Genomic DNA, 24,770 nt, shown 5'->3' with positions numbered 1-24,770 from the left:
CGCAGAATAAGGGGGTATGTTTCGTTCACCTTCATGGACTGCAATTCGTCGCATGGAATCCCAAGCCATCGCGTTTGATCGGTCAGCTTGACCATTTATATCGTTGTCCAGCTTTCCACGCTCGGTAATGGCGGCCTGCACGAATTTTGAAATGCCACGTTGACTGTAGTTGTTGACATCAATAATTCATACCATTTTAATGGCTTGATTCGCTGTGATAATTTCATAAAATACGCCGGACAAGTTTCATACAAAGCTTATGTACTTACGAATATTTATTCATTTAATTACAGGCTAGCACTTTTGCTCGTACATGTGAGTTGGTGCGTGTATGAGAGGAAAGGAAGGGGGAGAATCGTAATATCCTAACTTTACGCAAATTCTAGAACGCAATGGCTTTAAAACTGCTCAAAGACGCTGAAGGAGCTTTTAACATTTTTACACTGTTGAATCTTGATCTAGCTACGACACTAACATTGTATAACACATTCGGAAACGAAAGTTAATTCTCGACATTGATAAAAAGTTAAACTTTGCCACGAGAAACAAAACAAAATCAATTAGCGAATTCAATATGTGCACATACAACAACTATATGTTAACACGATGGAGAACTGAGTAAGCTTTTAGTAGCGCGGCTCCTGGCATAGTTACAAGAATGCTTCCAGCTTTTACAGATGCCGCCGAATGGCGTGATATTATGGAATCCTAAAAGGCACCACCAGATTTTCGGTATGATTGACCTTGATCTCCTCGACGGCCACATTTGCCTGCTGGACCATGTCACGGATCTGTGTGTGTATGAAGGAGTTGATTATAAATTAGATTGTTTTATAGTTTAAAATGTAAAAAGGATAGCTTACCATGCTTAAATCTGCATGTACAATGGGTACGGAAGTTAGTACTGACTCTGGATTCGTCGCGATATCCTTGAGTAAACCTGAAAGAAAGAGAGCAGCGAGACAGGTATGAAGTACGTTTTCGACAGGGAGTAACAAACGATATTATCTGCCGAACGATCGTTCGTGGTAAATTCTGAGTGGCATACCGTGTGGATCCATAATTTCGTGCGGCGACTAACTCCATTCTGTTTGCCTATATTTTGAAGTGTATTGCGATGTGTTCCAAATTCATACTTTTCCCATACACTAGTCAATAATACCCATCTACATGCTTAGCTTTGTTTGAAATATCCACATTACTCATTATTTGGGGATTTCTCATAGTTGCGTGACCAGGGGATTTAGGAGCGTTAAATATAGATAGAGCTCCAGCGGCAACGTAACAGTTTTTGTAAACAATGACTTTGTGGAGATTGGCACACCTCTGGTTGCCACTGACATTCAGAGAGAGAGAGAGACGACTTCCGGAGGGAAAGGTAGAAATAGTGAATCGCGAACGTGTCACGACGCGAAGAATTGAAGCGGAAATAAATACAAGCTAAATCGTTGACTTTGCGTTCGTTTATTCGGTCTTCCATATCCGTCCGTGTCTGTACACCACAACTTCTTTCGATGATTTCTAGAAATTCAAGGCTCGCTCACGCAAAACAACATCCTCATCGGGTAGGCGAAGACTTCCCTTAACCGATGGGTATGTCGGTTTGCGTGGGCGTGCCTTGAGTTCCTAGAAATCATCGATAGAACTCATTGTTTACAAAAGCTGTTGCGCCCTAATTCCAGCTCCACCTAGAAACTATGTTATTAAGGTGAAGAAGTCATTCACCGCTCATGCAATCTTCACCGTTCACTGCATAATCATTATCATTATTTCTGAACATTATTACCTATTATTACCACAAAAACCAGTTGCTAAAATTTGCAAGTTATTAGAAAAATAATCATAATAAGTATATAGGGGAATTTACGTATTCTCGTCAATCTAAGCAGCGTCCTAACTTCTATTAGCGATTTCTCAGCGTCACACACATACATGACACGTTTGTTTGTTGACATTTATCTGCTGCTTGCTGTTCTACCAATTCCAATCGACAGAATTGATCAAAACGTTTTGAACATGTTTTTACAACGCCCCAAACTTTTCATGTGAGTGTGACTATTGTCAGCAGTCTCTTTTTCTTCGGCACCCTTTCCATTTGAACTGCGTGTTAACCAGTTGTTCTATTATCGGCAACTCGAAATCAGCCGTATTTTGTAGTGTGTATATTTCCTTTAAAGAAAAATATGGCATAACAGGATTGCACAGTCGTAAAAATGTAATCAGGTTGAAGCTGAAAAGGTAAGGAATCGGCTTTATACATTCAGCGAAGAGTTTTGATGGGAAAATACAGTGAAATTAACGTTTCAATTTCGGTTGCCGAAAACAGTAAATGGGTGCCGAAGCCATAATTTACCCTATAGTGAGGTGACCTTACATTTTTTTTTAAACTTTATTAGAGAGATTTTTAGCCGTTGGCTAGTTCATCTCTAAAACTCATTACATTAACTCCACGGTATATAACAAACCATTGGCACAAAATTCTAACCGTTTTGCAGTCTTCGACAAAGTAGTTTTGCACAGTTTGCTTAATTTAAGACTCAGGCATGCATACATAATGCATAAGGGCCTAACTGAAATGATCAATTCTCTTTATCGATTTTCTCTTTAAATTGCTACATCTCAGGGAAGCAATTTTTTGAAATTTGTCCAATACAGTGATGAAAGAGGTTGTATTGGCTATCAAAACCAACAACAAACGCAAGAGACAATCGACGAAGAGAATCGATCATCGCGGTTACGCCCGACATTTAATGTCATGATTCATGATTACCTGGGATATGTGCTATGATGCTATATTAAGAATGGACTAGGTATATTAAGAAATGAGGGATTTTTTTAAATTTTGTACTGTCGGTTTCTTTGGAAACAAAACGGTGATACGATCCAGTGTCCACAAATCATAGGCAATTGAACTGCCTTTTGGAGTTTTCTAGGAAGTTAATCTCGAACACTATTGCGATTTCAGGCATTAAATTTGCAAAACCATATTTGCTGCATCACAGCAAACATTTTTTTTTATATCTTTATTAAGGAGACTTTCGGCCCTGGGCTGGTTCGTCTCCGGTTCGGCAAACATGAGAAAGCAGTTTTGTTATTGTATGTCTTCCGGTAGCAGATATGTCGCCTGGAAAATGCGAAGTGGCATCAGAACCTGGGCTTCTGGATCGTATCACCGAAAATCTATATCATAACTAAACTTATACAAATTTGGCACAGTGTGAGACCTGAATACAAATCGAAGAAGGTTATAATCCGGCCTACAAGCTTTACCCAGACTATTGTATAAACGATATAAAGACGATCTACCTTAAGTATAAAACTAAAACTGCTAGACTCAGCGCGGCTTCTAGATTAGAGTTGTGCTACCTACTGAGAGCACGTAGTGGTGGAGGCTTAAAGATGCGACTATACTATAGCAGGTCCTTAAACTCTTTCACAGTTGTTAATAATCTAGCGGTAAGGAAGGAAGAAAGAATAATCTAGCGTCGCATGACTTGGCTAAAAATCTATTTCATAAATAATAATAAAAAAAACTATGTTATTGCGAGGCAGTCACAACAAACCAATCCCACCAAGGTGGTCATACTCTAACAGGCCTGATAGGACAAGGAACAGTTATAATAATTAAAATTTCAAAATAATTAAATTTGAAAAGACGCATCTGTGTCACTTGAAAATTCATACATGTAAACCAAACAAATACAAGAAATATAGATCATTTCTATCCTATCCGAGGCAGTCACGACCAGATCCAACATAAAAAAGCCGAGGAAATGATCGATCCTCGATCGAATCGTGAACATCTCTCTCGCATCGAGATGTATTGATTAAAGATTTTAGCTGCCAGAAATATGACAGCTCTAGAACCAGTAGTTATTACTCACCAACGTGGTGAACATGATTCGGATGCTGCACCGTGTTCCATTGCTGTTCCAGTCTTTGCGAGTAGATCTTCACCCGGTCGTTATACTCGTGAGGTTCAATGTTGTGGATGTCCATGGCAGCGACATCAATTACATTCCTAAAGGGAAGAAATCCAAATCAATAAACAAACACCGAAAGCCAAACATCCTCTAATCAGCATAGAGCGGACGACGACACTGAAATCAAAATACAAACTTACGCTGCAGTGTCTTGTATGATTTTGTTTAGCGCCGAAACATCATCCTTCTTCGGTACCGAGTTGGGGTATTCCTGCGTAAGGTCCTCACTGTCCGACCTCCGGACGGCGGGACTATTGCTGACCGGATTGTCAAGCAGATGTGTTCGTTCATTCGGTTCATTGCCCTGGCGTGAACAAGAACAATCAGAATTTCGGAATTATCAAAACCACAACTGCTGCATCTCATTCCTTACCTGAGCGGTGGAGTCTTCATGGCATCTGAAGCACCTGGTAGCGTAATCTACCACTGCACGGAAACAATCGTTCATGGCTATCGGGAAGTTTTTTGTTCTTCTCTTAACGTTGATAGTAGTTAATCGTTTCCCACTGTGCCACTATCAGTGGGAGGCTTTTGATATTTTCGCACCGTGGTTTAATCAGGCGGCCGAGAACGTCGAAATTCTTTCGCTTGTCCGTTTAAATGGAACAAAAATAAAAATAATGATTAGCGATAACAGTACGGCAAGACAGCCACCAGAAACTCGCTACTCGACTCGCACTTCGCACAAAAGAATAATTTTCTGACGTTTTGCTTTGACTTTACTCTCCGTTTCATTGTTTTGTTTCGGGAGAAGAGGGAGAAGATGATCGGGCGAAAAGAAGGTATGTGCCGATGACATACACGGAAAACGAAAACTTATCATTTATATGATTCATATCAAATTTTAATAATATCCCGGCAAGATAACCGAATAATTTTACTGAACTCTTTTGACAAATACACCGAATTGAATTTCCATATACCTTTTATGTGTGAAACAACATAGTTTTTTGCAATTAGACTTCACAAATAAAAAATATGTTTAAAGAACATAAAAATTATTTGGTTTCCCACCAATAAATTCAATGGCATATAAGAAATGAATTTAATTTGCATTGGTAAATAGAATTTATGTGTGAGGTTAATAACATTTCTTTCTCGGTAGAACATAAAGATTATGTGTCTAATTCAAATGAAAGTCATGGTACAAATAATAACGTTTACATGTCAATTTCATATATTTTATGTACTAAAAATATAAATAAAATAATAACAATACAGACTCTGATAAATTATTTATTTTCCTGAAGATTTTACACCGTCACTGACGTCAGTGGATTGTATATTCCCGCGTGAAGGTGTTTTTGGTTTGAGTCCTCAGATGTCTGTCGAAGGCGAGGTCGAAGCCTCGGAGGGTCTAGCGCTCGGTCTAGCGTATACATCGCCGCCTTTAGTCTCTACATCCTCTTCCTGCGCGTCCTCCTCCTGCACGTCATCCTCCTGCAAGTCTTCCTCCTACACGTCCTCCTCCTGCACGTCCAGCAGGAACTGTGTAGAATTCACAAAAAAAAAATTAATTTCAAACAAATAATATTTATTGTACTTACTCACGTTTGCCTTACGCCATTTAGTTATCCGACGGAAGATCACGGTTTCCTCTGATTTCAAAGCTTCTCCGAGCTCATCACGGCTGTTGGCTAATGTTTCTGTGAATGTTTTTTCGCTGAAAACAATCGAAAATAATAGTTTTATGGTAAATAGTTAAAGATAAATGAGATAAATAATTATTTACCTTTGAGAATGCTCAAGTTTTGTTGGAAGATGGAGACGATTTAGCACAATTTGTGCAAACTTATTGTCTGACGCCATATTAATAGTGTGCACTGAATTGAACCACTTAAACATTATGTGTGAAAACACATAACCTTCATCTATAAGATTCGAACCATAATTTTTATGGCAGCATACATATAAATAAAATTTGTCACGCATATACGTGTTATGGGGTAGCCTATAGTAGGTAAGGGATTTATTATGAAAATTATGTTTACACGTATAAAAATAATGTTTTGAATATCTTATAAAAATTATGTGCACAGACAAAATAAACATTAAGTTTAGAATTTTATTAGTGTAGTGTTAACGTCTGAAGTTAACGCATGTTTGGATAATGATGCTGATGAATGTTTCATGCGGGATCAAGAGTGGCCTCATTCACGTAATTTCCAATGATGTAAAACGGAGATACGAACACACTTAAATTTTTTTCGCCGAGATTCCAACAGCACGCAGAAAAAACGCTCTGTAATGGGCTGTTCATTACAGAGCGTTTTTTCTGCGTGCAGTTGGCAGGCGTAGGCAACATGTTATACCGTAACAGCGGGCCCAAAACAGCGAAATAAACGATTTGAGCCCGGGACATGCTGCCTACTGTCAAACGCTGCTGATGGTATAGGCCTTGTCACTGGCCTGGTAATGAATCAACAAACTATTTTGTTGATTTTTAATACAATGCTTTGGTTTGTTTCTGTTCATAAATAAAATTAAATTAAAAGAGCGCTCCATTCACTTTAAATATATTAATTTGATTGAATTGCATCATTAATGCGATTGATTTAAATAAACGATATTTGGTTTGTAACAATTATATATTTTTTCAATCGAAATGGTTACTTTGATTGTTTTAACTGAATATTTTTTTAAGTGCACGCTTCAAACTGTCAGTCTGTATTGGCATCGTTTGGCAAACGAAAAGAAGTTCCTCCTGCCTTTGCCTCCATTATTATTGCTCTTAAAATGTAAGCCATAATTTTATTTAATTGTGTAAATTCTTTCAAATTATTATCAAATTAATTCATGTAATTACAATTTCAGCGGTGACGTGAAAAAAAACGCAGTAAAAACGCAATACCATAAAATTGTTACAAATTTGGTTCGTTAACGTTTTCATATTTGAATGATATGATTGAATTTGATTTCGACTCGAAGAATGCTTCTTATGCGAGCAAGCGTATTGTTCGCAATTTTCTAAAAACCTAAATTGTCATAGAATAAATAAGGGAAAAAAATATTTATTGATTTACATAAATTTGATTTTGATACAATAAAAAAATATGAATCGCTACAACTAAAATTATGCGTTGCTCTAAAAAATGCTGCAGGTTGATTCAAGTAAACATTTTTTTGAATCAATAAAAATCGATGTTTAATTCAATAAAGCTGGTGGCATTATTTCAAGTTAATATTTTTATTGGATTGCTCTATGGATTTTATTGATCTATATTCTATTCAAAATTTTGTTTGAAATGAATCATGCTTTATTTGAAGGTACTATGTTTTTTTTTCTGCGTGAGCCGAGTAGTTCTGCAATTTATTTTGCTGAGATTCAGTAAAGCATTTGCCGAGACTCAGCTAACAAATAACATTTTGCTGAAATATCAGCTAACAAGCATATCTTTTGCAGAGATATCAGCAAAAATAAATGCCGAGGTAATCGGCTGTTGGTGATTTTACCGAGCTAGATTAAGTGTGAAGAGAAAACAAGTGCAGCCAATTTGATGAATCCCTATTCCATTAAGACTAACGCGGAGGGCATGCCATTCCAGTTTGAGTCCGGGAAGAAGATGTGTGTTGCCATTCCCCCCGCCCCCTGGATGTGCTTGATGTTTTGCCCCCATGACCGATTATTAACGAGTGTTTCCATCGTCTGTTTTAATGAGATCGTTGAAAACTGATAGTGAGTATGGTAGAGTGCTTCGCGGTTGACCTTAACTGCGAGAAACTGCACGTCTTTCTTGATAATTTGGGTATATGCGGTGTATGCAGAAGGGATATGTTGGGAATAGAAAGAATAGATCGATGGATTGAAATTTTGTGCACGTTGAACATTTTATGAGAGATTTGAGTAATGAGATAATCCTGAATTGTTGTTCCCCTGGTGTGGGCCTTTTAATGAATACAAAATATCTCTGATCGGCCGTTTCGAAATTTGAGTTAATTTTAATGATTTTTATCGATTATGAGGAACTTTTCTACACGATTAGTAGCTATCAATCGGTTCTATAGAATGGTATCAAAACTCGATCGATTGGTTTAAGTTTTGGACAAATGCCCATTTCAAATGTTACTCTAGATATAGCTACGGTGCAACTCACGTGATTTTGGCATTTTTGAACAGCTTAATCTTTTACACTTGCATCGTAGCAGGGTTGCTTCCACTCACTTGCTATAAAAACATATTGTTTGGAATTATGCAATCATTAGATGATATAATGATATGCTGTACTTGTAAGTAACGAGAAGAGTGTTTAAAGTATGTGTTTGACTCATAAAACCTGCCAATTTTGCTTTCAGAGCGTCACAATAAGCGATCTTATGATTCGTGAGCGTTCACTCAGAGTGAGCACTCACGAGTCGTTAAATTGCTGATTGTGACGCACTGAAAGCAATATTGACAGATTTTATGTGTCAAACACATACTTCACGTCCTCATCTTGTAACTTACAAGTACTAGTTATCACTTTACCATGTCATGATTTCATAATTCTGAAAATCATTGTTCATGGGAAATATTTAGCTAAGCCATGCACCCGCATGCAAAAGTTATAAATTGGTTCGTGTCTGATCTATTCTGGAAAAAATATTTTTATCTAGATCAAAAAATCCTATGATTTTGACAGTTCGGATCACCTCGCGGATCACTGCACATTTAAATCGGCCGTTTACGATTTTCGGACATAGGGTATACGTCCCTAACCTCGGTCTAATATGCAGCCATCGATTACGTTTTTAATCATAACTCATCAATGAATTTACCTGCAAACGATATTCTACTGCTAAATGGTATGCTTAGATATGCTTATCATGTCGTTTGCTATCAGAAACCACGAAAAGTTGAAAAACTTACTTTTTTTAAGACAATAACTCACGAGGGAAATGTATGTAATATGGGTCTATTGTCCCCAAATTGGGTCTATTTATGGATGCAACTTCGTCCTATCTTGTTTGATCCTCAAAAAAACGCTCTTGGTAACGTTTTCTGATGTATTTTTTTTTATCACTATCACTGTTAACTTAATACTCTTCATTCCTCAAAACATTTCTTAGAGAAAATTTTACGAAAACTACATTAAATCACTCAATTTAAAAATTAAAAATTAAAAATTTCGCTTATCGTCTTTTGACCGCAGAATATCTAAATCAGAACATTGTGATGTTCATTATACAGGTTTGGCAGAAAAAATCTCCCTTCCTGTTCGTTCCTTATCATCCAAATGCAAAACAACATTGTTGACGTTACTCTTATTGCTATATGCTGTCAAATGAATTTCATGGGCCATAGTTAGGAACATAGAAAAGAAATGTGTCCCTAAAGTTGGGTCCATGTTTTACTTGTGAAAACGTTGTTAAACAATTAAAATAAACATAAAATATTCAAACAGCAACTGTAAGTTTTACGTCTAGTGTGTATTATCAGGTAATTCCAATCAATAAATGCCATAATCAGGCCATTTGATGATCGTCAGTCAACCTTCCCATCTTAACCTTATAAGTCATGGCGGCTAAAAACTCCGAACATTGTGATATTCTCAACCAGTTTTATTACTTACGAGAGCTGAAAATGTATTGAAATGTTGTGATATAAATTGATTTGTGTGTGGTACACATTTATCAACCATCAGTGATCAATATTTTCCTTATTTTTTGTGTAATATTCCTTAATTAATTATTTATTTGCGTGATAGGCCGAATGAAAGGACTAGACCCACATTACATACCGTAACCCTAAGTCAGAATTAAATGTCATGTCGGTTTGTCGGTGGTACAACCAGTCTATCCGGAACAGTCACGAATGGTAAATGATGGTGGCTACAGGGAATAATTCTTTTTAATGATTATGATACATATAAACAACTTATTTACATTTAAATGACAGTGTGTCCATCCTAGAACCTGGTGATGTTGGCCTGTTCTTGGCGACTTGGAGGTTCGTACTCCAGTGCAGGTGATTTAACCGCTCCACGATCACCGACCAGAATCTCCACCACTTGTTCCTGCGCAATCTGGGTTTGAAGATTCAAAACTGTTTGTTCACCGATTCTAAAAAAAAAAAAAACAATCAGAAATAGCAAATAATAAAGATACCTTCGGTTCTTTCTTTCGAACATGAAAACTTTTAAATTGATATCCAATAGAATACAACGAGGGGCTGTCAACTTGTGTATTTTATATTCATCTACCCGAGTTGAAAATGTGTATTTTGTATTTTTTTTTTCTTATTTATCTGAGTACTGCGAACTCAACCGATTTCATTTTTCAAGTGAGCTAGAAAACATTTTGAAAATTGTCCGAAGTTTTGCTTTTGTTTTGCTGAAACAGCTCACAAAATTGTATATACATGCTGTCAAATGAACTCTTGGCTCCTCCTCCTCTGCTCCAGAAATAACGTACACATGGTGATGGGAGTGCACCTGCCCACAAAGCTCACATGACTCGTATAAAGTTCGATTACATTCTTGTTTCAGCAACCAAGTTTTGGCATTATTAATATCAAATAAAAACACTTTTTCGAGCATCACGCTCGATGATTTACATTATCCGCCTACTAAGGTTGATGTTTCGACAGTTTCATAATTATAATTCTTAATTTGTTTTCAGTAGGTGGCAACACCTTTACTTGTGGTTCAAACAGTAACTACCTACACACAAAAAACAAAAATTGTTCCAGTAAAAATATTGACCTTTCAATTTAAAAGTATCAATAAATTCGTTACCCTAACTACGAAGATATTTAATTTAAAAATGTAATTTTCAATTCAAAAACGAATGTTTTGATTTTAGCTTGTAGTTTTAAAAGCTCAAATTTTCAAATCGAAAATGGTTTTACTGTCAAAATTACTTCTTCATGGGTAGATTTCTACCTTTTTATGGGTTATTCTACGGTAGCGTGAGTATATAAAAACAAAACGCGCCAAAAAATAGGTGGAACATTTAACCAGCTACCAGCCTGTGCATCGACCCATGCAACAGTTCAGTATTGAAATTATTCCCTGTCTCGATCCCGAATAAAATATTGAATCTTTCAGTAGAATCCGGTCGTCCATTAGAACGTGAAAACCTACCTGGAACTACCTGAAGGACGTCTATACGGCTCTAGAAACGAGCAGCTCGCCAATGCCGGTATAGTGGAATGGAACACGAGCACAAGAAACTCTCGAACAGACGCAAACCTCGCAAATGTCCGACAAGGATTCAAGTAAGTGACCTTAAATTTCCCCCTGCTTGGACAAGATTATTTCAGATTACCTCTCACTTTTACACTCTCATTAATTTCTATATACCATTCTAGATTAGATCCACGACGCTTCGCTGGCTGCTTCCCACATAGAACATATCCTCAGCGAAGCCACCAGTTCACTGAGTTTTGTTGCTCCGTCCTGGACCACAACAGACATGGATGATGCAGTTCAAAATCTGACTGCTGCTTAACGACGTTTATCTAACCATACAAAAATCTAATAATTAGCATGTAAACTGTAAAAACATTCAATATAAAAACACAAATTTATTTTTGGAACTTGAAATTTAAGCACAAAAATAGGAATTTTATAATCAATAGATTTTTAAATGAAAAATTTGATGCTGAAAATGCTGGTATTCATATTGAAAATATTGATTTTTTAAATCAAAATGGTACATATTATTGTAACAGTAAGGAACTTTCATGTTAATAGCTTGTTTTGGATCAAAAATAATTCACTTTTAATTTCAACACTGTGATGCGTTTGATTTGACAGTAGTACAATTCATTTTGAAAGTTTAAACTTTTAAAAGTAGTGAGTGGACTACTTTTGATTTGACAGTTGGCTAACTTTTATTTTGAAAGCTAACCGCTTTCTACCAAAAAGAACCAACGCAAACTTTTAATTCTACCAACGATTTTTTTTAATTTCAACAACGATAATTTTTTGTGTGTACGTAACTTCTGAGCTCTTTTGAATGTTTGGCTCCCGTTTGACAGTTTGACTCGGCTCCCAGATGACAAGCATTTTGAGTCAGAACTCAGGTATTTATGTATTGTTAAGTTTTGTGTATTTTTGCATTAAGGTGTATTAAATTCATGATGGAATGTATTTTTCGGGTACAAAGTATTTTCGATGTATTTTTGAGTATTTTTATCGGGGTATTTTAGTTTCAGCGTGTACGCATTTACGTATTTTTTGTGTATTTTCCGAAGTCTGTTTTTACAATACAGCTGATTTATAAAGTTGATCGCCCCTCGGAATATAAAATGGAAAATTTTATATATAAATTGAAAATATTGTCTTCAAACCTACACAGCAAAAAAAAAATGTAATAGCGATCAATGTAATTCAAGCTGATGTATGAAATAATGATGTAATAGTAAAAAGCAGATACAATATTACATCAATGGATGTAATTTTGTTCGCAAAATCGATGTACATCGTACAATGTGATATTACACAACCGATGGATTGACCTGGTTGCAGCAGTTTCGATGTAATATTCAACAACTTTTTTTGCTGTGTAATGGCACATGTTATTTCTATTAAAACAGTCTTTAACCTCAATTTTTATTTGAAGCAAAGTTATTCGCTTTTAATTTTAATACTTTCATATATTTCATTTGACCGTAGTAAGCTTTATTTTGAAACTTTGAACTTTTAGAGGTAATGATCGCAAATCTTTCTTATCGTGCAACTCTTCTCGAAAAGAAGGTATTCTTTGTATGTCACATGCCACTTTTCGTTTCGAGCACACGGTTTGCAGCTTTGCTAAACTCGAGCGATTTTCGTTCGCTTTTGTTTTGCTTTTGACTTTCGCGTTCCACGTCAAAACGGAACATCTGTCAAGAACGATCACGGCATTATCCTTCGTACGTAAACAACAATCAGTTTTTCTGTCTTCTATTTGGGTGGGTGGCTGCCTGTTTGGTATTTCGTGTGCGGCTCTTTCTTCCATCGTGAAAGAAGAACTTCCTACCTACCGGAAAAATCAATAATTACGTGAATGTGGCGTTTCAGTTTGGCTGAAAATTAAAGTTGCCGGTCGAGGAATAATTGCAGAATGTTTTGCTTGTGCAGTTTGTAAGTAGCGATTTTCTTCTAAATATGGACTGTTACCGATGGATGCCATTGATGATTTCAGAATCTACGTGGCGCTGTTCATAGGCTCGTTTACTCTGATCGGGCTGCTGACGGTGTTCCTGTTGCTTCGGCAGTTGATCCGGAGTCAGAAGAATAAGCGCAGGAATAACAATGATAACGACAAGTACGTGGCTCTGTTCCATCCGTACTGTAATGCCGGTGGCGGAGGAGAACGGGTGCTCTGGTGCGCAGTGAGGGCGTTGCAGAACAAGTACGATGGGATTAAGTTGTTCATTTATACGGGAGATCTGGAGGCAACGCCAAAGGAGATTCTGAATAAGGCGGAGAGGACGTTCAATGTGAGCCTGGATAGCAAGAGAATTCAGTTTGTGTACTTGAAGAGGCGGAAGTGGATCGAAGCGAAGCGATATCCGTACTTTACTTTGCTGGGTCAGAGTCTGGGATCGATGATGGTGGGCATGGAAGCGTTGCTGACCTTACAACCGGATGTCTACATCGATACGATGGGGTATGCTTTTACATATCCGATCTTCTCTTACATCGGTGGATGCAAGATTGGCTGCTACACACATTATCCGACGATCAGTACGGATATGCTGAGACGGGTTCAGAGCCACGTGAATTCGTACAACAATCGGGGCTACGTGGCGAAGAATCCTTTTGCAACGTGGATCAAAATCGTCTACTACAGAATATTCTCCAAGATCTACGGAATGGTTGGACGATGTGCCGATACGGTTATGGTGAACTCCACCTGGACCGAGAATCACATCATTTCTCTTTGGGATGTTCCGTACAAGACGCATAGGGTGTATCCTCCGTGTGAGGTATCGCACTTGAAGAAGCTCGAGTCGTTGGCAAGTGTTCATGATAAGATTGTAATTCTGTCAGTGGGACAGTTCCGACCGGAGAAGGACCACCCCCTGCAGTTGCAAGCGATGTATGAGTTGAGGACTTTGCTGAGTAAGGATGAAGCACTATGGAATCGTCTTCGGTTGTTGATCGTTGGGTCCTGTCGGGATGAAGAGGACCGTGAGCGGGTGAAAAACATGCAGGACTTTGCCAAGCACCTTTCGCTGGAGAATTCGGTTGAATTTAGAGTGAACGTGTCCTACCAGGAGTTGATTCAATGCTATCAGGTCGCCAGCATTGGATTGCACGCAATGTGGAACGAGCACTTTGGAATCAGCGTGGTCGAGTGTATGGCTGCTGGATTGATCATGGTCGCTAATAGGTACCTTAGTCTTTTGAAATAATGTGAATTGTACTATGATTTCTCGCATCTTCTAGATCTGGTGGCCCGTTGATGGACATAGTGGAAACTTCGGAGGGAAGCCAAAACGGTTACTTGGCAATCGATGCCTACGACTACGCACGATGCATTGCCACGACTCTGTACAATGGCCGAGAGTATAACAACAAGATTCGCGAAGCAGCTCGTGCTTCGGTGGATCGTTTCTCGGAGAAGGAATTCGAAAATGGATTCCTCCGCGCAATTTCTCCCATTCTGGATGACAAGGAGTTCCGTTAGAGCCCAGTTATGGATAGGCAGATTTTTTGTAAATAACTTTAGTTTGAACTCTTCCTAAAATTGCTTGCCTACGTGGATTTTAGCTAAAAGAAAGTCGCATTTCTCGGGATTTTCAATGTTTCTCAAAATGTAATCAGTAGATATTTTTAGGGCACGCTATGACCGATCCTGTTACATTTAATTATAAGTTCTACGTTACCTATGGTAGAGAGTCAGATTTAGGAACAAAGAAAAGTCGAATAAACTTTCCCGAAACAGTTTAAATCATTTACTGCTCTACAATTAGTGAAAACGGAAGTTCCAGTACCTCTCCTCCCGTACTGCAGTGCCAACGAACAGTTTCCAATCAGCGGAACAAGTAGTAACTGTCAATCGAAGTCACGGGGAGGAGCGGATCGAAAGGGACTTAAAACTTTTCGCCACAGCCAGCCAGTGGAAATGCAATTAAAACGAATCCGCAGTGAAAGGAAGAGGTTATCGATAGTTGTTCGGTTCGCGTAAGTTCACTATTGTAGCGCATGCAGACAGACAGGTAGGTATGTAAGGAACGAGCTGCTGGACTGGTTTGGAAAATGAATTCAATTTTCCCGGTCCAGATCGAATGGTCACCGAATGCCTTGTTGAATGGTGGAAATTTTGCGAAGGGTTGACTGAAAGTTTCGATCGAATTGATTGGACGGCCACGGTGAAAGGACAGGTGGTCGTTGGTGTTCGGATTGGAAATTGAATTTAATTAAGCAACTTATTGTTTGAGTTTGGCAGCAACTCGGGGAAAAGTTACTTTGTTATGGAGCGTTTTTGTGCGTTTCGAGCTGCTGTTTGCGCAAGTTTACTTATCAATAACTGATTAATTGAATGCAAACCGTTTCATTGCTTTTCATGGAGACGGATGAATGTTTTTGCGTTCAGTGAACGAACGGTATTCGGGCAGTATTAATCTCTGCAAGTTAACGCCTGAAAGTTATGCTCAAGTTGTGTGTTGTAGAGAATCCTATGATGAAGAGGAGACAATAGGGGGACCTTTATGAACCAATTTTCTGTTAAACGCGAACCAGCGCCTGGTGGGTCGGGCGAACGTATAGAAACGCGAGAATTTTTGCAAACAGTGAATCTATTTTCTTGCAGGCTTCCAGTGCGCACGCTACTGTATGCGAGACGCAATACGAATAGTCTCATAATCATAGCAGTCTCATGCGCAAGAGATTTGTAGCACTCTGTTTCTCTCTCTTCAGTTTTGTCGCATCTCACATTCTCATAATGTCTGTGTGTCGCACTGTTTTGTAAGCACAGCACATTTCCGGATGTATGCGTTTCATGAGAACGAGTATCATGCGACGTCGCGTGAGACGAAGCTCATGCGCTTTTCGCAATGAGACGTCGCTAAGCGACGTTTCAATGCGGCATCGAAATAACAAACTCAACTAGAAGACCAACTCGTGGGGAAAGTGTTGTTTTGTTTAGAAAACGATGGAAAGCGACCTAGCTACTACACTCTTATCGAACATGGAGAAGAGGTGTCGGATGGTTATGACCAACAAAGTTTTCCTAGCGGCAATTTTCGTTGATTAAAGATTAACTTGAAAAATAGCCCATTCATAACGAACGAAGTAAGAGATGTGGCTTTGGTAAGCGAAATGTACAATCAAGTTGTGGTTTATTTGCTCGTTAATATGCTTTTTTCAATTTCACCGAGGATCCACGGTACCAACACTAGGACTATTTGGAAATCTGAGAGGAAGAGGAGACAACTGGCTTCTTTTTGTCTGTGGCGTGTTCTTCTTCTCTCGCGGAAACGACAGTGCAAAAACTATTTCATTATGAGCGACGCAGTCGACTGCCAAAATACAAGAAAACAGGCTTCCGGAAATCTCACGCGTACACAAATGCGACAGCGAGCTGTGAGACGGAGCGTCGCATGACTCTCAAATCCATGGTGTGCTACATTATTGTACAAAAGAGAGACCAGAACGATGCGCGCGACAAGCTACACGCTCTCAAAAAATTCAAGCGTTTCAATTTTTGTTTGTCTCATCGCATTGCTCTCTCAATGCGACGCATGTATTCAATCACATGCGACTGTTTCATTGAAACATCTCAATGCGCTCTCTCAGGGCGCCATCGCCGTGCGCTGATTCGCATGCTTTGACTCTCGCGGTCCCATCATAAGTGATGTTGTCGGGTGACGAGATAAGGGACTGCAAGGGTTTGTTCACAGAAGACTTGTGGCCTTTGCACATGTGGATTTTGAAATGGGGTAAAGTTTTTAGATGGTTCCAGAAATATCTTCTTGTATAGATTCAAGCAGACTCAACTCATGGTTCCAGAGATATACTGGAATCACCGTAAGATCACCACTAATGATCCTAGGAAGACGCAATTGCTTGTTGAAAGGATGCTAAAGGAAGGTAAAGGAAGGCTACGTGAGCGGTGGATGGCAACCTTACGGTAGTTGGGGTACCGTTAGCATGTTAGCACCCAAATAATACCGGAATATCAGTGGAACTATGTGTCCTTCAACAAGTCCTTATGCGGAAATCTTCTAAAATACATTTTTTGGAAGCCTCTGAAGCTTTCAGCCCATTTGGTGGAAAAATAAACAAGTTATTGCGCATTTGCACCAAATTAAACTCAGAATCCCTCAGAATACTTTTACTCAGACCAGTAAAAATATAAATGGACGATTTTGAATGCAAAACAGCACTATACTATACAAGATCATATGGTCGGCCTTAAGTCAGAAGGGACTAAGTAGCAAAATAAAAACAAAAAATGAGTTAATGATATCATAAGATCAAGAATTCCCTCAGCTACATTTCAATTTTTCAGCCAGATTTGAAAAATTAGAGTAGCACGAGAAAACGGTCAAATGATTTTTCCCATTACATAAGACACAATATTAAACAGCCAACTTTAAATTCGTTTTTCTCAAAATCAAATAAAAAATTCACATTTCGGTCTGACTTGACCGATCATATCAACACGCTAGTAATCATAGAACTCTGAAGATTAATATTTTTATTTGTCTGGCTTGAGAGACACTATTTTAAGGGATTATTTTCAACGCAGAAGTGTACTTTGCTGCAAAAACGTTGGTGGTGACTTCTCATTGCATACACACAAGTACATACACTTACACATACACATACACATACACTTAAAAATTAACCAAGTTTAACATGTTGTAAATGTGTTCTGTCAGATCAATTGAGTTGAAATTTTTGACACAAAACTAAACAGCTATGCACAAATTTTATTTTTATTGTCACCTTCCAGCAGGTGCTTCAAAAAATTTGGTATTTCTTACACGTGAAATTCAACATATTTGTAGTTTTGCGTCAAAATTTCAGCCTAATTGATCATAACAGAACACATTTATAACATGTTAAACTTGGCTAGTTTGTATGAAAATGACCTTTGTCCGATCAACTTTACACCACAGTGTACGTAGGTACGAAATGCTGGATTAAGGTTAAAGTAATAAATTTAGGAACAATTTGTGTCATATCTGTATTACGGATTGTTGCTAAGCTTCTTGCTTCAGGAATTGTATTGAATACCTGTCAATCAACAAAACTTACTACGGCAGCAACTGAATTCTTCAGATGTGTTAGCGCTCACAGGATAGTTCATATCAGCCACCATGATGCTGAATTGAAACAATCAATTTGCGACAACAGATTTCCAAATAGTCCTAGTGTTGGTACCGTGGATCCTCGGTGAAATTGAAAAAAGCATATTAACGAGCAAATAAACCACAACTTGATTGTACATTTCGCTTACCAAAGCCACATCTCTTACTTCGTTCGTTATGAATGGGCTATTTTTCAAGTTAATCCTTTAATCAACGAAAATTGCCGCTAGGAAAACTTTGTTGGTCATAACCATCCGACACCTCTTCTCCATGTTCGATAAGAGTGTAGTAGCTAGGTCGCTTTCCATCGTTTCCAAAACAAAACAACACTTTCCCCACGAGTTGGTCTTCTAGTTGAGTTTGTTATTTCGATGCCGCATTGAAACGTCGCTTAGCGACGTCTCATTGCGAAAAGCGCATGAGCTTCGTCTCACGCGACGTCGCATGATACTCGTTCTCATGAAACGCATACATCCGGAAATGTGCTGTGCTTACAAAACAGTGCGACACACAGACATTATGAGAATGTGAGATGCGACAAAACTGAAGAGAGAGAAACAGAGTGCTACAAATCTCTTGCGCATGAGACTGCTATGATTATGAGACTATTCGTATTGCGTCTCGCATACAGTAGCGTGCGCACTGGAAGCCTGGTCCTATATTAAGTAAATGTTCTGATTTTCTGCACAGAGACTACTGAGGCAACTGGAAAGGTACTTATGGATGAAGAGCAAAAATTTGAGTACTTTTCTTAAAAATGGGACAGCCTCAAGACTTACATTGGAATTTGAGAATCTTTCTTCGAGGCGTAATGTTTTCTTATATATGGTCCGAGTATGGTCTTTATTAGAAATACTCGGAGAGATGGGCGAGCGAGAGAATGTTTTGAGCCAAATGAACTGTCTAAATCTGAGCCAATCGAACATTCCCATTCCCATTCCCATTCGAATTTTTCCGAAGATTTTTCATTTTTACTAGAATAAATTTGAGAGTATAGCAATCGAACAGAAATTCAATCACCTTTATGTTTTGTGTGCTTCTCAAATTCAACTAGTTTTTGGAATCAAAAACAATATTCTAACTCTCTTGATAAATTGATCTTCGTTGGTTAATTAATGGCACCAAGAAATGTGCAAAATATTGCGATGCAATCAATTATTATTTTGCAGTAAATCGAATTAAAAATAAAAGTCATGTGAAATGCAAGCTTCTAGCAAGGGTTGTAAGATAATTTAGGTACAAATCCCTGCTGCCGAATTGTATTTTGTTTTCTCAGCCTATCTCTCCCTCTGAGTATTTCTAGTCTTGATATTCTAGTTATGGTCTTAGACGAGTTTACAGATGCGAATTTGGAAACATTTTAGAGCTCAATTTCTAATTTTTTTTACATTGATGTATTACAAAAATGAGTGGATGTTCGATAAAATACAAATTAAAAATAATTGAATGCGAATTTTTAAAGAAAATACTGTTGTTCGAATCACTAAGTTTTGAAACGTGTTTCTGTGCTCAATTCTATATTCATCACTGCTCAGTAGTACCAACAATCGATACGAAACTAACGATTTTAAATTGGCTCACTACTTGACTAGCCTATTGGTCCCATGCAAACGATTAACGTACCCTATTCTAGTCGAAATTCTAGTACTACGCTATGTTTGTTTTGATTCGCTATGAAAGTTTGACAGATAAAATGAGGGGTTATTGGTTTTTCTTATGTTTCGAGGGGTGAATCGATTAGCTTGGGACCAAAGAGAGTACCAGAGCTGAGCCAAAAAGTTGAGCACGTTATTTCGGGACCTTCTAGTCTTATAGCGAATTCGTTTATTATTCAGTTCCAACCTGGATCGGGTATCAGGATTTGGTCTGCTTGTTTTCTGACAAACGTCAGTTTGCTCGTTTGTTTTTAAAACCTAGCTCAGGTTGAGGTTCGCACTGACAAAAAGTTCGGTTTCGCACTGGGTTGGAACTGGTTCCAACCCCGATAATAAACGAATTCGCTATTAGAGTTACCTCTATGGTAGTACAACGTATAGTCGCTATATTCATAGTCTGGCGGATAGAATTTCGATCTATCAAAAAGCGGAACCAATTCAATATATTTTAGACCAACAATATCAACTTTTATAAACAAAACGTTGATTATTCTTTCCTCGCCAATCAAACGCAAATTACCGGCATCATTGGATAGGGGAAACTTTCCTCAACCCAAAGATGGTGTTAGTTTGCGTAGACGAGTCTTAAGTTACGAGAAAAGGGTTTCCGAAGTTTGTTCGGAATAGCTGATATGCTCTTTTCTGTTGTTGGTCGTGATTTGCTCGATTGGTTCCGCTATTTGACAGCTCAATTGGTTCTCGAGATTCTATCCGCCAGACTATTAATATAGCGACTATAGTACAACCAACAATCAATACGAAACTAACGATTTGAAATTGGCTCACTACTTGACTAGCCTATTGGTCCCAAGCAAACGATTAACGTATCCCATTCTAGTCGAAATTCTAGTACTACGCAATGTTTGTTTTGATTCGCTATGAAAGTTTGACAGATAAAATGAGGGGTTATTGGTTTTTCCTATGTTTCGAGGGGTGAATCGATTAGCTTGGGACCGAAGAGAGTACCAGAGCTGAGCCAAAAAGTTGAGCACGTTATTTCGGGACCTTCTAGTCTTAGAGTTACCTCTATGGTACAACGGGGATATAAGGTGTGGTAGGTAAGTTTCTAAGGTTTTTTTTTTCTCTCTTACAGGTTACAGCCCTTGCAGGCGTTCAAAGCACAGGTTAGTGTCTTAAGGTAATTCCAATTAATTTACTTTGCCACTTCACTATTTCAATTAACTATTAACTTTATATCTAATTTTAACTAATAATCATTCGAAGGAATCGTCTGTAGATGAAATCAGTTTGTCTTTTTACAAATCTAGTCTAAATATAGGGTTAACTACCCCATTTCCGGCCTATTAAGCACAACCCGCACTTAGTCGTTCTTAATCTAGCGAAGTTTAGCACCAAATGGTATGTTAATATTACTCATGGCTTCCAAATTTATTTACCAATCCGTACGTACCGTAAGATTTGATAAAGAGAAACCAAGCGTTGAGATATTTTCAAAAGTCTAACACTGCTTCTTGACGCCAAACTCGGCCTACGGATTCTAAACTCGGCCTAACGCATTGAAACGCTATTGAATTCACTTCGGCCTATCGGATGAAGATAAAAATTGATTCGGTCGGAGCGCTTCTTTTGTTTTTGGGAATTATGGGTGCAAACCTTGATATCACGCGTTCTCATTGACTTCGTTCGGTAGCTTATTAACTGAAGTATCGTACCAAACGCATAATTGACTTGTTAACTCTGAAATCATGGATTTATTTGAAGTTTTCTGCTCGATAGGCCCAAAATGGGTGATTAGGCCGAAGTAGTTCTCTACCCTATTCATTAAATTATCTTGTAGATAAATAATCAATCTCAATATTTTGCATGGATAAGAGTTAGGACCATTGTCATCGTCGATATTTGGGAATGTGCATTTTCTTCTATCAAGGGTACATTATACAATTTCTCTAAAAAAGGATGATTTTTTTGTAATTATCCATTCATCAAGCCATTACAAAGAGCTGAATGTTTTTGTCAAAACAAATCGTTGTACAACGCAGTTTGATAAACAAATAAGCAGGAAATATTACAAATACTGAAGACGCTTTCCCTAATAAAAAATAACCATAAATGAACGACAACCCAAATAATAGAACTATTCCACAAATGGTTTGGATGATACCCGGAACACGTCGTTAAGCAAAATAACCATAACAATTTTATTAGGGTTTTTATTTTATTTTCGACCACTAAATTTTCTTTTTGACCACCATTGACCATTTTGTCATTGTCATTGACAGACTTTCGTGCGAGATTGCCAAACATTTTCGTCACATAGTCACTGACAGTCCTCAAAAAAAACCTTCGTCAAAATCTCAATCATTTTTTCGTCAATGACAAAGATTCACCTGGTAACGAAAACTGTAATTTCGAATATTCTGAGTAGAGCTCATTTCTTCGGGACCTACTAGTCTTAGAGTTACCTCTATGATAGTACCATAGAGGTAACTCTAAGACCAGAAGGTCCTGAAGAAACGTGCTCAACCATATGGCTCAGCTCTGGTACTATCTTCGGTCCCAAGCTAATCGATTCACCCCTCGAAACATAGGAAAATTCACTAACCCCTCATGCTATCTGTCAAACTTTCATAGCGAATCAAAATAAACATTGTGCAGTACTAGAATTTTGACTAGAATGGGATCCGTTAATCGATTTGCTTGGGACCAATAGGCTAGTCAAGTAGTGAGCCAATTTTAAATAGATAGTTTCGTATTGATTGTTGGTACTATCCTTTCACTCCACCGAAAAATTCCATAAGAAACTGTCAATCTTTTCTAGAAGAGACAATTTTTCGACGGTGCCGTCAACGACAATTAATAAGCTTGTTTGTAAATCAGTATTCTGAGGAACCTTATCTGTACATCAATAGGGTAAACGCTCCTATAGTTGCGGTACGTTAGAAGCGTTAGGTTCCTATAGTTGTGTATGGAGACTCCATACACAACTATAGAAACCTAACGCTTCTAACGTACCGCAACTATAGGAGCGTTTCCCCTATCAAGTTCAAAAATCGGTATTTCTGGTAACGCTGATCTCCATCTTTACTACACGCTATTTCAAAACTACCGAAATTTGGGTACAATCCAGCCCAGATCCGTCAAAACTGAACCTACCCAAAAATAGGTAAACTGTGTTGCGAGTGACAAGTTGACAAATGAACAACATTGACATCAATCCGATCGACGTTGTTCATTTGTCAACTTGTCACTTCCAACACAGTTTACCCATTTTTGGGTAGGTTCAGTTTTTACGGATCTGGGTGGATTCTACCCAAATTTGAGTAGTTTTGAAATAGCGTGTACTGATTTGTTCCGGATTAGCTTGTAGCGCTTCCTCGCTACTGCACGGTAAGAAAAAAGTACCCAACGGTCAGTTCACTTTTACTAATTTTTGACCAGTTTGTCTCCTTTTCTTCTTCTAATGTTGTCAAAAACGGAGGAGCCAAACCACCCAACAGGGGTAGCAAAGTGTGGAATCTTAACGTTGAGCATAATCATGTTTACCTACTTTTGGGTACAACTAACTTACTTTTGGGTAGAAAGCTAGTGGAAAATTCCATACGGATTGCACACAAGTAAATGAAAACTACTCATGAGGTGCGTGTTCCTTCAACCTCTTCGAAGCGCAGTTCAGCATTTTTCAAACATTGATTCAAGAATCTCTGACAGTCGGTGAGAGATAGGACAGAATAGATCACAACTTGGTAGAAAATGCAATTTCCGAGATGATTACGTATTTGTCCTTCTTATCCCGGTCCACGAGCATCCCATCAAAAATTCTGTCGAAGAATAAATAATCCAATATTAGAGTCTGTGTCAGTCTTGTAAGCGGTCACCGTTGTCGTCACATTTTTTTTGGTGATAATCGACTGCCTTTGCTTCCGACACTTGCAAAAGAAGCTATCAAATGTCTATCTAAAATGTCTAATGAAAGGGTCTGTCGTACGCGTCGTACGACACTGTCGCCGCAGACCGTCACGAATGTATGTATTTTAGTTTTTCTCATAATAAGAGCCGCTGATGTTGTGCTTGTGTGAATTCTGAAAATAGTAAGCAACGATGTCCTAGTTATAACATTTCTGAACAGAAATGGTTTAATTTACACCACATTGAGGAATTAGAACGAAATCACACATGTCATATGATCGTTATTTGAATTTCGATTTGCTCGAATGTTGTTCTATTGTTTGTGTAGTGTAAGAGAGACGACGGTAGAGCATGAGAGTACGAATACAAATAGACTGTCGCGCACGACAACGAAGCGAGTGTAGTGAAAAACGTCAACAGTTTCAACCCCGGGTCTGTGTATAAGAGTGGCTTCTAGCGAGAAAGCAAATTAGTGGCTGTAGTAAATCATTAAATCAGTGATTTTGTCAAAATATCTTAACAACAAATATCACAAATTCTCACTACTGATCATTACCAAACGTATCCCATGATAATTTGAAGCTCACTGCGTGTTTATGATCATTCCTTCAAATAAATTTCAATAAATACGTTTGCTAATGATCAGTGAAGTGTGAGAAGGGAGAAGTTGTAATATTTGTTGTTAAGATAATTAACTCACTAGTCATTCGTTGCCTCTGTGCCACAAGTCCTCTGTTGCCATGTAAAAGGCGCAGGGAATCTTTCGAAAACCGTGATGCGAGTTCCACTGTTTTTCTCTTGGAGCTACTCTTATACCACTCTAGACTTGGCTTCACTTTTGGCGTGACTTGCATACACCGACTTTATCCACTATCTGCAAACAGACAGTCCATCCATGACTAAAGTAACGATCATTGTCATAAATGGATCCTAGATATTCAAGGATCACTTCAACAAATGCTTCATCCCTTGAGCTTTACACGAAACTTATGCCTTCTTCAGACTACAGACTACAAACATGTTATAATAGGGTAG

The 24,770-nt window shown here is 38.2% G+C and overlaps 2 protein-coding genes across 2 annotated transcripts; one reads left to right on the top strand and one right to left on the bottom strand.

The window, feature by feature from the left end:
* Positions 1 to 244: 244 nt before the first annotated feature.
* On the bottom strand, positions 245 to 4,647 carry Lamtor1 (Late endosomal/lysosomal adaptor, MAPK and MTOR activator 1). The gene is made up of 5 exons (XM_065233615.1): positions 4,357 to 4,647; positions 4,124 to 4,287; positions 3,885 to 4,021; positions 864 to 940; positions 245 to 791 (listed from the first exon to the last, which is right to left on the bottom strand). The coding sequence occupies exons 1-5, from the start codon at positions 4,429 to 4,431 to the stop codon at positions 699 to 701; spliced, it is 546 nt and encodes a 181-aa protein (XP_065089687.1). The 5' UTR covers positions 4,432 to 4,647; the 3' UTR covers positions 245 to 698.
* An 8,224-nt stretch (positions 4,648 to 12,871) lies between these two features.
* On the top strand, positions 12,872 to 14,846 carry Alg11 (ALG11 alpha-1,2-mannosyltransferase). The gene is made up of 3 exons (XM_065233614.1): positions 12,872 to 13,030; positions 13,092 to 14,285; positions 14,342 to 14,846. The coding sequence occupies exons 1-3, from the start codon at positions 13,011 to 13,013 to the stop codon at positions 14,580 to 14,582; spliced, it is 1,455 nt and encodes a 484-aa protein (XP_065089686.1). The 5' UTR covers positions 12,872 to 13,010; the 3' UTR covers positions 14,583 to 14,846.
* Positions 14,847 to 24,770: the final 9,924 nt, after the last annotated feature.

Source organism: Ochlerotatus camptorhynchus, unplaced genomic scaffold, assembly GCF_037179485.1.
Source record: "Ochlerotatus camptorhynchus isolate MF236.1 unplaced genomic scaffold, CSIRO-AGI_Acam_v1.1 ptg000406l, whole genome shotgun sequence".
NCBI lineage: Eukaryota > Metazoa > Arthropoda > Insecta > Diptera > Culicidae > Ochlerotatus > Ochlerotatus camptorhynchus.
Note: the sequence above shows the minus strand (reverse complement) of the source record. Positions and strands in the feature narration are given on the sequence as shown.